At 35.3% G+C, this 12,059-nt stretch overlaps 1 protein-coding gene across 1 annotated transcript; it reads left to right on the top strand.

Moving 5' to 3' along the window:
* Positions 1-6,382: 6,382 nt before the first annotated feature.
* On the top strand, positions 6,383-11,651 carry LOC135770382 (NXPE family member 3-like). The gene is made up of 8 exons (XM_065280082.2): positions 6,383-6,539; positions 6,967-7,034; positions 7,320-7,751; positions 7,857-8,272; positions 8,424-8,500; positions 9,407-9,610; positions 9,776-10,113; positions 11,214-11,651. The coding sequence occupies exons 1-8, from the start codon at positions 6,494-6,496 to the stop codon at positions 11,406-11,408; spliced, it is 1,776 nt and encodes a 591-aa protein (XP_065136154.1). The 5' UTR covers positions 6,383-6,493; the 3' UTR covers positions 11,409-11,651.
* Positions 11,652-12,059: the final 408 nt, after the last annotated feature.

The raw sequence follows: 12,059 nt of genomic DNA, 5'->3' as shown, positions 1-12,059 counted from the left end.
TATTTGGGCTTGAAACACTTTGTTCTGCTGCTTGTCTTGGCCAGGATACATAATTTTTTTTATCTCAGTGAGGTCTGCATGGTTAATAACGGTTAAATACATATTCATGTTAGTTCATGAAAGGCTACATTAAATAATGTTAACAGATACATTTTTTGATTAAAAAAATTTATAAGTAAATGCTGAAATTAACATGAACTAAAATTAATAAATGCAATGGTTAAAATAACTCAGGGGAATTTAGTTTGTGCTGTAGAAATATTGTTCTTTGTTAGTTTATGTTAGTTATTGGATTTACTAAAGTTAACAATACAACCTTGTTGTATTACAATTTTTTAAACAGTGATTAGACAAAATCCATGATATTTGTGTTCTTTGTAGCCGACTCTATTGCGGATTTGTATTGGCCACCTCCAGTTTTAATTTCTTCAGTTTTCCTTTCGTTTAGTTTCCTGCTAACGTCGTAACATAATCGGGACGTAGGCTGTAAAATGGTTCTTGACCCAACTAAATGTGCTTAATTGCATATTTTGTTAAATAACCAAGCTCGCTGCTTTAATTACATCATCAGTATTATACTTCTTAATATTGCCACCTAGTGGTAATAAATTACTTTCTCAGCACAGATAGGAATATGCTCAAGAATATGACGTAAATAATGGATATATATTCACGGAAATATATTGGACCACACACAATGACCGTTTCTCAATCCGAAGGCTGCAGCCTGCGGAGGTCGCATATGCAGGGTGCACTGCACACGTCATCAAGCCTGGTTTATTTCAGTTAACTGACCATTACATTCGCAAGTCATAAGCGTATTACAACACTTTACCAGAAGAATTGTAGTCATCTTTGTAATTGTTAATATTCTGAAATAGCATATGAAGCCTGGAAATGCGACCTCCGGAGGTTGGAGCTTTTGAATTGAGAAACGGCCAGTGAAACTCTAGTAGACTGTCAAATTGTATTCTTCTTTTTTTAACATCGGATGAAGTGACTATTTTCTCTTTAATAGAGATGATGGCGAGTCATTAATACATTTTTCATGACAAAAATTATGTAACATAGCCTATTTTTTATTTAAGTCTGCTATGTAAGCGATGGCAAAAAATAAATTTCTCTGGCCAAAAATATGTTTTAAATATGCTAAATACATGTTGTAGAAAGTGAAGCTTAATTAGTAGGGTGGTCCTTATTTTTCAACTTTTAAAAGTTAATGCGCTCACCCCACCAATTTGTTTGAATAAAAAAAATTGGGCAACATGTTTTCAATATTTATAGAGTGAAATGGTAAATGGACTGCATTTATATAGCGCTTTCATAGACCCATGGCCATCCAAAGCGCTTTACAATTTACCTCACATTCACCCATTCACTCACACATTCATACACCGACGGCGGTGTCAGCCATGCAAGACGCCATCCAGCTCGTCGGGAGCAGCTGGAGTTAGGTGTCTTGCTCAAGTGGGGACGGTTGTAACACTTTTTGCATTTCCGTTTCTCAGAGACTGTTTGGATTAGAAAGCCAAGATTTTTACCACATCTGTCAGCTATTCACCCACACAGTTAAAACATGTGTACATATGATAATAAATGTGCTATTTATATTTGAATAGATAAAGTCAAATGTTGCAACTGACCCCACAATAGGGGACAGCTGCAACACTCCATGGGGACACTTGCAACATTTATTAAAATGTAATATAATCTTTAACATAATCTTTGCACTTTATTTAGTTTGTGCACAGCAGGTTAAAGTAACACATTACACATTTAAAGCAACACTATGTAGTTTTTTTACCTTTAAATAATGTCTCTAAAATTATTTCAGTGATAGAACAACTTTTAGCTGGACAAATTGTACTGTTGCTGCAACCTGAGCAGCCTCCTAGCTGCTACAAGCACACTCTGAAAGTGGCGGTGGAGGGTAGGAAACACAGCCCCGCCCCTCCCACTGCCTGCAGAAGAGTGTCTGATACCAGGCACTGTTGCACTTTTCAACCACATGGGGGAGCTGTAAGTCATTTTTACATGGAAACTACATAGTGTTGCTTTAATGCAATAAACATTTTAATCAACAATATTTAAGTTAATTATTCCTACATTTAAACAAATTTTTAATTTAAAATCGAGAGACTGAATGTTGAAATGCTGTTGCAACTATCTTTACACGGACAGCCATGATAAAACTTGGTATACTAGCTTAACAGAATATCTTAGACAAATAATAGCTATACCAATTAGTAGCTAAGTAAACTCAGATTTAAATAATATTACTTTAGAATTCCTTGTACAATCTGATAAGAGGCTGTGACAAATACTTTTTTTTTTACAATGAAATGTCTGGAAGGAATTAGCACGTGGCTGATTTCTTCCAGGAGTGGGGAAGGGTCTGATTCAGTATGTTGAGTATAAAAATCAACACTCTAGCTCATTCCTGATTGGTGGAATAAGCCATGTTGCAACTGCCCCTCGTTGCAATCGTCCTCACTCTCCCCTAATATTTAGGGGTTGCTCAAGACCTTTGAGGTTTAACACATTCGCGTATTATGTGATACTTTGTGCTAGCATGTATAATTGTTTAATAATATATACTTATGACAGCAGTTTACTATTTGACGATGCTCCATGCAATTAAAACTCCTGCTTTAGTTGTGATATGTCTTTCAAAGCAAGAAAGCTTCAATGTGAATGAAGCACAATAGACAATATACAATGAGACAATGGCTGAAGCAACACGAAGCAAGTCCGCTATGGTTACTCGGATCAAGAGCCTGAAATACCTGGAACAAAGTTACCCTCCAAGAAGTTTTATGCGAGTTGTGCGTTTTTAAATGGTACAGTTTTTGCAAAAATACTGTATGTGATTTCAGAAATATTCAAAGGCTTTGAGCAACCTCTAGATATTGTAGAAACAATACACACACAGTTTTTGCACAGTGTGTTTTTATTGATATCCTATGGGGTGAGAGTTGAACATATGAAGAAAGAATGAACCACCTTATTAATGAAATATATTTTTGAATTTGAAAATAAATTTAGTTTTACCTTCATATATCAACATGATTCTGGCTGTTGCATCTATCGATGACCGGGTCCTCATGGTTAAAATCTTCATCCATCAAACGATCCAGTCGGAAAACAAATACATTTCTAATTTTACAAACAATACAGCAAAAAAAAAAATTTTCTTGGACAAAATAGAAAAGTTTATATTTGCACTTGAAAATATATTAAAATATATTTAAACCTGTTATGTTTACATGTTTGTAACATCAACATATGGATTATGTATATTCAAAGTCATAAACTTACCATCACTGATAGGATCAACACTGTTGATTTTTTTAACTGCAGCCTTGCAGCAGATGTTCAATATCACACAGGGCCTCTAGCAGTGGATGTGGAGAAGACACTGGAGGGTTCAATGTGTTCCTCTGCACACACTAATCTGCTCTTCATCAGTAATGAGATTGGTAATCTGACTGGAGGACCTCAATCCACTTCATCTCACTCTTCTTGATAACTTCACCAATAGTGCTGAAGGATCCACAATGTTGTCCAAGATTTGATACAATAGAAACATAGAACTACAGTATCAACACTGGCTACATACTGGCTAAGGTAAGAGGTTACAGTAGCCTAAGTGTTAAAAAACCCTGCCATTGTTCTATCTTTAAATTCAAGGTTGATATCATGGCTCAGGTGTATTTCTGTCTTTAAAATAGGATGTGTTCGGAAATGAATGAAATTCCCTGCAGTTGCACAGAACTCTACGGTGAGCTTGTTGGTATTTTATAGACCAGTTCAAAAGATGTAAACAACACTGGTCCAGAAACACTTCCTGTTGCAGTTTGTGACCCTTTTTTTTATTTCACATATATCATTATCTTTAAGATGTTTGTTTAACTTCAGTTAATTCAGGTTTATATGTTCTGTTGGTTTAATTTATCCCAACGTTTATCTAAAAAACTGAAACAGGAAGTGCTTCTGGACCAGTGTTGTTTACATCTTTTGAAAGGTCTATAGAAGAGACACATGTCTCTACACACTTTTTTTTGTTCACTTTTACAGTGAACTCAACATTTATTCAAGAAATTTCAAAAAGTGGATAATAAGATCTATTTTATATCATAAAATAGACCATGGAGTGCTGAGGATTTGCCAGATTTAAGAACTATATGCAAATTGGCTCTTTTTCTCGTTTTCTCAGTCCATGTATCACCTGTTGACTGTACATTTGAGCAAACAGTATCCAGGACGCAATTTTCAAATGTAGGATGGTGTGGAAGGCTGCTATCTGATCTCTATTTGAAAGCTGCATTCTCTGTGCGGCCAATAACGTCGCCGCAACGAATGCTGCCCCAAATTTGGAGGCCGAGGCTCCTTCAAAAGCCTCCAGATGTGGCCTCCAAATGCGTCATTAATTTTCATAATGGCAAAGAAAAGGGAAGGCACTTTAGCTTTCTTGAGTTTTTTCAGGAAGAAAAGCCTCTGCTGAGCTTTCTTCATTACATACCAAGTATTAACAGTCCATGTTAGATCTTTTGTGATAGACAGGCCCAGGAATTTGATGTTGGTAACTTTTCCAACTTCCTCTCTATTTATATAGAGAGGGGAAGGTGTCATTTTCCTGGTTTTCCTGTAGTCTGTGATGATTTCCTTTGTTTAGGTGTTGTTCAAAACCAGGTCACTATCAGAACACCTCTTCTCTATAGTATGTCTCATCATTTCCTGAAATCAACCCCACTATAGTGGTCTCATCAGCAAACTTCATTATAGTATTAGAGCTGTGGATGGGTGTCCAGTCATGTGTAAATAAAGTGAAAAGGGCTGGGCTGAGGACACAACCCTGCGGAACCCCTGTATTCAGGGAGAGATAAATAATGCACAATTACCCACCCTGACATTCTGTGGTCGGATAGTAAAAAGTCCAAAAATGAACAAAGTGAATTAATCAATCCAAGGTTGTTGAACTTGTTCACCGGTTTATGAGGCACTACGCAGAACTAAAATCCACAAATAACATCCTAACATAGTGTTGGGATGCTCCAGATGGAACAGGCTTGTGTGGAGCGTGATTGAAATTGCATCTTCCATTGATCTGTTTTGACAATAGGCAAACTGATAGCTATCCCGATCAGTGGAAATATTGGTTTTGATGTAAGTTTAAACCAGCCTCTCAAAGCACTTCATAATAATTGGTGTCAAGGCAACTGGACTATAGTCAAGAGACACCCGACTGCCTGCTTTTAGGGCACATGAACAATAGTGGTGGATTTAAGACATATGGGGACTACAGGCTGCTGCAGAGACAGGTGAGCATCTCTTTTAGTTGATCAGCAAATGACTTCAGTGTACAACCCAACATTATGTCTGGTCCTGCTGCTTTGGTGATTTCGATTTTCTTAAGGATGGATCTCACCTGGCGACACTCAAAAACGAGAATCTTCGTCCTTCGAATAATCCAGGCAGAAAACAATTTCTGTGAGAGCATCCCAATTTTCATTTAATATGTGCAATGAACAGATGATACTTGGACCAGGTGCTTTTAATCTAATCATTCCATTGGTGTATTTTGATTTTAAGGGTCAATTGTGACCCTCACTATGAAAACCCAGCTAAAGTCATTTATTTTTATATTTACTGTTTTCTACGTGAAATCATCCTAATCTAAAAAATGTTTTGTTAAAATATTACCTTAGTTTTTTATATTTTACGGAGTTTTAATGTTTTGTCAAAGATTGAAACCATAGTTAAATTAATGGTTTAAACCAAACTTTGATGCTCAATATCTCAGAATTTGATTTTAAAACTTTAACCTGGTTTTCTTTAATGGGGTCAAATTATGGATATGGTCAGATTGGCTGAATATCATATTACAGCAATTATGACAAATCTACACTTATTTGGGACACAAAAGCAAAGTATAATAAGCAATGCTTGAAATGTGTAGTTTGTGAATCATGAAGCCAGTATTTACAGCAAATAATTTCATTCTAAAATAAATTATTCTAAATTTAAACATTCTGACCATATTTTGTCACTAACAAGCTCATTTTAATGTAAATTTGAAATTAGTTTATATAGTTGCTCCAATTTACAGCAGACTCTTTACTGGGCTGCTCCAGACAGATAAATCATTTCTTCTGTTCTGTGGTTTATTGTAAGTGTTATACAATAAATAAAAAAGTGGTGAAATTTTATTCAAGGGATGCTTTCAAAAATGTTTTGCTCGCAGGTTGAATAGACGTGATGACGCAGATTTCAATGTCACTGAGAAGTGAATTTGATTGAAGTTGTAATGATAATGGTAATGGCAACCTGTATGTGTGCGCATGTGCAGGCGCGTTATAGCGTAGTGTTTGTCATGGTGGCAGCATGTCACATTGAGAGCTGTAACTTAAATAAAGAAATCAACGTTGCCTTTTAAATGCTCAATTGTTTCTTTTAAGGGACTCACAGAACTAAAACAGAAGTAACGATTCACATGAAGTCAGGTAACACAATGAATCTTGAAACATACGGATTAAACAGTAAGTTATTCAAAATACTTAAATAACATTTTAGTAATGAAATTAATAGAACAGTCTATTAGCCTAGGTAATTTTGCGGGCTTTTTAAAATAAGATCACGATGAATCAAGCTGCTAACCAGATGCCTTACGCCAAATAATATATTTTATTTTGGTATAGGTAAAGTACTTTGTACTTTTTTAAATCCTACACTTCTCGCTTTGGTTTCCTGTCCGTATATTTTTTCATATTGATATTTCATACGGTTCAAAAAGTGTTTATTTTTCCAGCCTATTTAATTTCTTAATTTTACCATTAATTTTCGTAACAATACGATTTTAAACTCCCAATTATCATTGAATGTTTTCTTTATTTTAACGTGTCTGAAATTATTTTGAAACATCGTAACAAATCTATTTATGTCAATGACACATTTCTTATTTCACAGTTCAAAGGGATAGACCATTTTTAAAGATGTTGTTTACTGGCCTGTGCCTTGGAATTACAGGATTTCTGGTGAGTCTAGAAATGAGTTGTCTTAAAATGTCCGACTGAAGTTCATGTCATATCATTTAGGTGTATCGTTTTCAGTCATTTGTTTCCGTACATATCTTTGGAACTAAGCAACTTTGCTTTTTTCGTTTTTAAATAGAAATACAGGTTGCAAATATTTATTTTTCATTTCCACTGTTAATTATTATTTATTTTTAAACGTGTGATGAATTAAAACCCTGAGAGTTTTCATGACACTTTTAAGAAAAGTAGGTTAAATATTCTGACTTTTGATTATTAACCTTGTAGGTTTTATGGGCTTACGTGGGAAGTAAAGAATATAAACATCCTCCAACCAGCTTTTTGTCAGAACAGTTTGCAAAACTTTACAACTCCAGAAACTCCTCCACCTCTCCTGCAGATGTTCAGCTAGAAATCAATTCAGAAGACTCAGAGTCAAGTTCAAGTTCATTTTACTCTGAATTTGGGATCAGTTCAGAAAGTTACTCCAGTTTACAGCAGACTCTTCACTGGGCTGGACCAGACAGATCAATTACAAATGTGTCTATGAGTACAAGTACAGATCACTCCACTTTCATCATTCAGAACCTGAAAGACAGCTACCAAATAGGGGAGGAGCTTTTTGTTACTATCCATGCCAGAGACTTTAACAATAAATCTAAACTTTATGGAGGGGATTTCTTTCAAGCAAAGCTTTTCTCATCCAAAAGTCCTCAAAAGGTATCTCTTACATGTCTGCTGTATCAGTGATGTTTACTGAGTTCTTATCTTTATCTAATCTTCATGGGCATTAATTTAAGAATTAAACATGTTTTTCTGTCACAGGCCAGTGTGTTTGGGGAGGTGGTGGATTTGCTCAACGGCTCCTACTCTGTGCGTTTTCTTCTGCCGTGGGTTGGAGAGGCACAGGTGGCTGTGCGTCTGATCCACTCCAGTGAAGCTGTGCAGGTCCTCAAGCATCACAGAGACACAGACTCTGACAGAGTTTTCTATAATGGATATTTTGAAGGACCGGGACCAAATGGGACAAGGTTGACGGAAATCGTGAAGTGTAATGTGAAGTGGGACAAGAATGGACTGGAGAGGATGGGGACTGGAGATTGTTGCTGTGATTACAAAGATTCTCGCAGTGGAGAAGAATGGCGCTGCCAGAGACCAAAATCCTTACCATGCAGGGCTCGTGTGTATCACTCTATGGGCGGGTATAACAAACGTGTGACTGGCAAACAAGCAATGTTTATGTGAGAATAAATAAACTTTACTTTCATTTTTGCATTGAAAGTGTATCCTATTTAGCATTTTTAGTCATTAATTAGTTTATAGTTTGAACACTGTTTAGTTCATAAAAACCATATAGTTTGAAAAAACAAATAGTAATTTTAATTTTTACAGGAAGCAAACCAACAAAGGCATCAATGGACAAACAACAACAATCAAGATTCTTCCTTCCAATGGAACAGTGGGAATTGGTATGTTAGCCTTTTATTACTGATTTAATACTTTACACTGCCTGCAACATAACTTAGTTTAGGTAATACACATGGCCGCTTTAAACAGGAGATTTAAAACCTCTAACACCAGAGCTTACATGGGGTCCACCCTGATGGAAAAGCCCCAATCAACCTGGTGGGATAAACGGTGAACTGCATCCTGTGCACATAGTAAAAAGGAGCCAATTTTTTGATAAACTTGGTTGAATACTATATCCCCCTAATGTACTACATTTATTATTTGGAACGCTTAAGCTCTAATGACTTTTTGTTAAGTAATTAGAGCTTAGAGAATTTGTTAATGAAAATCTACATTATGCTGAATTAAGTGTTATTCACCATCCTTCCTTAAGACTTCAAAATGATAAATATATGTGGGAGAATATACAACTGGCAGATTTTATGACAAATAGATATATTAAAGTAAGAATATGAAAGACATGTCAAATATATTCCAGATAGAAAATTGTAACTCCACAGGGGAGTGTATTAAGCACATTATTTTTTTTCGATAATGATAAATTATGTTTTTGATCAAGTTAGTCAAGATATAGATAAATCTCTTTTTGCAGATGACAGGGCTCTCTGAAAAAGGAGAAGGAATATTTTGTTTGTTAATAGGTAATTGCAAAAAGCAATTAGATAAAATACAAGCCCAAGCTATGACATAGTGTTGTGGAGCAGTTTATTTAGATGTGCAGACACTGCATGTGCGCTCCATTGTGTCATTTTTGATGCAGCGTTTAGTTCCCTAGAATGTAACTAGTTTAATTTTTAGCTTCTTCACATTATCAGTTTCAATTGTAAATTGTAGATGCATTTCGATTACTAAACCCATTTGATTACAATTCCAACTTCATGTCACTATTTTACTTTATCCTGCAGATGTAACACAGAAATGTCGTCCTGGTTTGCACACACCAGTTCCAGCTGGGTTTTACCTGAATGATGTTTGGACATCCTGTGTGTGTAGCACCCGTCATTTTACTACCCAAACAACAACACAGTGCCTGAAAGACAAACACATCTTTATGATGGGAGACTCTACCTTGAGACAGTGGTTTGAGTTCTTGCTGAAAGCAGTACCAAGTGAGATAAAAAGTTTCTCCATATAAATTAGAAGTATTGAGTGTTGGTTTACTAGTTCAGAAGGAACTAGTTGAATCAATTAATTCAGGTTTATAAGTCGATACTAAAAGACATCTATAGATACAAAAATTTGGGAATCATCATTGTTGGTTTTTCTCACCGCAGCTTTAAAGCAGATGAACCTGCATGTTGAATATCACGGAGGTCCTCTTCTAGCAGTGGATGTGGAGAACAACATTGACTTACACTGGAGGGCTCACGGTGTTCCTCTACGAAGTCGTAAAACTGAAGTTACTAATCTGCACTACATCAGTAATGAGATTGATGATCTGACTGGAGGACCTCACACTGTTATTGTCTTTAATCTGGGACCACACTTCACAACATATCCTCTGGATTTCTTCACCCACAGAGTGTTGAGGATCCGCAAAGCTGTGCTAGATTTGTTACAGCGGGCACCAGACACTACCGTTATAATCAAGACTGTAAACACCGGCTATAAGGTAAAAAGAGAAACTCAAAAAACTTACAGAGAAACATTGATTAAATTAAAATTAAAATTAAAATTAAAATTAAAATTAAAATTAAAATTAAAATTAAAAATTAAAAATTAAAAATTTAAAATTTAAAATTTAAAATTTAAAATTTAAAATTAAAATTAAAATTAAATTTAAAAAATAAAATACACACACGCACACGCACACGCACGCACGTGCGCGCACACACACACACACACACACACACACACACACACACACACACACTCTGGTTTCCATGTTTTGTGGGGGGACATTGCATAGACACAATGTATTTTATACTGTATAAACTGTATTTTCTATTCCCTCCCCTTAACCCCAACCATCACAGAAATCTTTCTGCTGCTTCACATTTTCAAGAAACATCATTCTGTTTGATTTATAAGCTTGTTTCCTCATGGGGACCTCAAAATGTCCCCACAAGGTCACAAAAATACTGCACTGTAAAAAATACTTTGCTGCCTTAAAAAATTTTGTTGGATCAACTCGGATTTACAAGTCCTTTCAACTTATTATTATTTATCTTGACTAGAGATGAGTTGTTATAACTACAGGTGAGTCGTTGTTACTTATAAAATTAAGTTTACTTTTCTCAACTATATTTTTATAAGTTATGACAACTCATCTCTGTTGACATGACTTCACATAAGCCCATAAAACCTACAAGGTTAATAATCAAAAGTCAGAATATTTAACCTACTGTTCTTAAAAGTGTCATGAAAACTCTCAGGGTTTTAATTCATCACATGTTTAAAAATAAATAATAATTAACAGTGGAAATGAAAAATAAATATTTGCAACCTGTATTTCTATTTAAAAACGAAAAAAGCAAAGTTGCTTAGTTCCAAAGATATGTACAGAAACAAATGACTGAATACGATACCTAAATGATATGACATAAACTTCATAAGTCGGACATTTTAAAGACAAAAAATGTAAGGAAACAAAGTATTTTTTACAGTGTCATATTCCTATCTTCCCACAACGTGATAATTGCAACACCAGGATGCTTGCATATGTGTGTGTATAGTATTGTGTGCCTAAGGTGTTTTCTGTCTTTCTAATAGGATGTGTTTGGCAGTGACTGGTATTCTTTGCAGTTGGACAGAATCCTGCGGTGGACTTTTCAGGATGTTGGTGTTTATATTTTGGATGTTTGGCAAATGACAGCCTGTCACTACAACAAAGAGAACATTCATCCAGGTCCTGTCATCATCAAAAATGAAATGGACATATTTCTGTCTTTCGTGTGCCCTAAATGATTTTGTCAAAAGCAACAAGGAGGTTAAATCAACAGTCATGTTTTCCATGTACAGTTTTAATTATTATTTATTTATATATTTAATGTATTAAACATGGTTATAAGTTTGTCAAAAACATGATAAATAGTGGCAGAAACTGCTGAGGGTGGCAAATGACAAAATATTGAAAAAAATCTGAAAAGGCTCTTCATTTTCAATTCGAAAACTGCTTTTATTATTAGATATCTATAGAGACCCATCAGTGACAGGGGTATACTCTGAATTCTTTTTTAGATTTGATCTTTAATACACTTTATATGTAATGTAAACATTTAGATTTTTTGGATATAGCCTAAATATTATGTAGCCCAAAAATAAAAACTATAAAGTGCAAATACAGTGAATTATAGTAGTTTATCCTAAAAAAAGACAGATTGGGTCTCATTCACTAAGCATGCGTATGCACAAATTTGTTCGGACGTTTTACCTTACAAATCATGATTCAATAAAAACTTTCATACTTAAATTTATTTTAAATGTTTGCAAAAATGTAAGAACAGCTTATGCCTGGCTCACACCACAGGATAATCGGGCCGAATTTACCCCGATTTTCCCCTCCCGAGAATCCGAGGGAAAATCGGGCAACGGACCTTGATCGGCTCCGAAGTTCGG

The sequence above is a fragment of the Paramisgurnus dabryanus genome, chromosome 8 (genome assembly GCF_030506205.2).
Source record: "Paramisgurnus dabryanus chromosome 8, PD_genome_1.1, whole genome shotgun sequence".
In the NCBI taxonomy this organism is placed as follows: Eukaryota; Metazoa; Chordata; class Actinopteri; order Cypriniformes; family Cobitidae; genus Paramisgurnus; species Paramisgurnus dabryanus.
The sequence above is the reverse complement of the archived record's forward strand: the minus strand, read 5'-3'. Positions and strand labels throughout refer to the sequence as shown.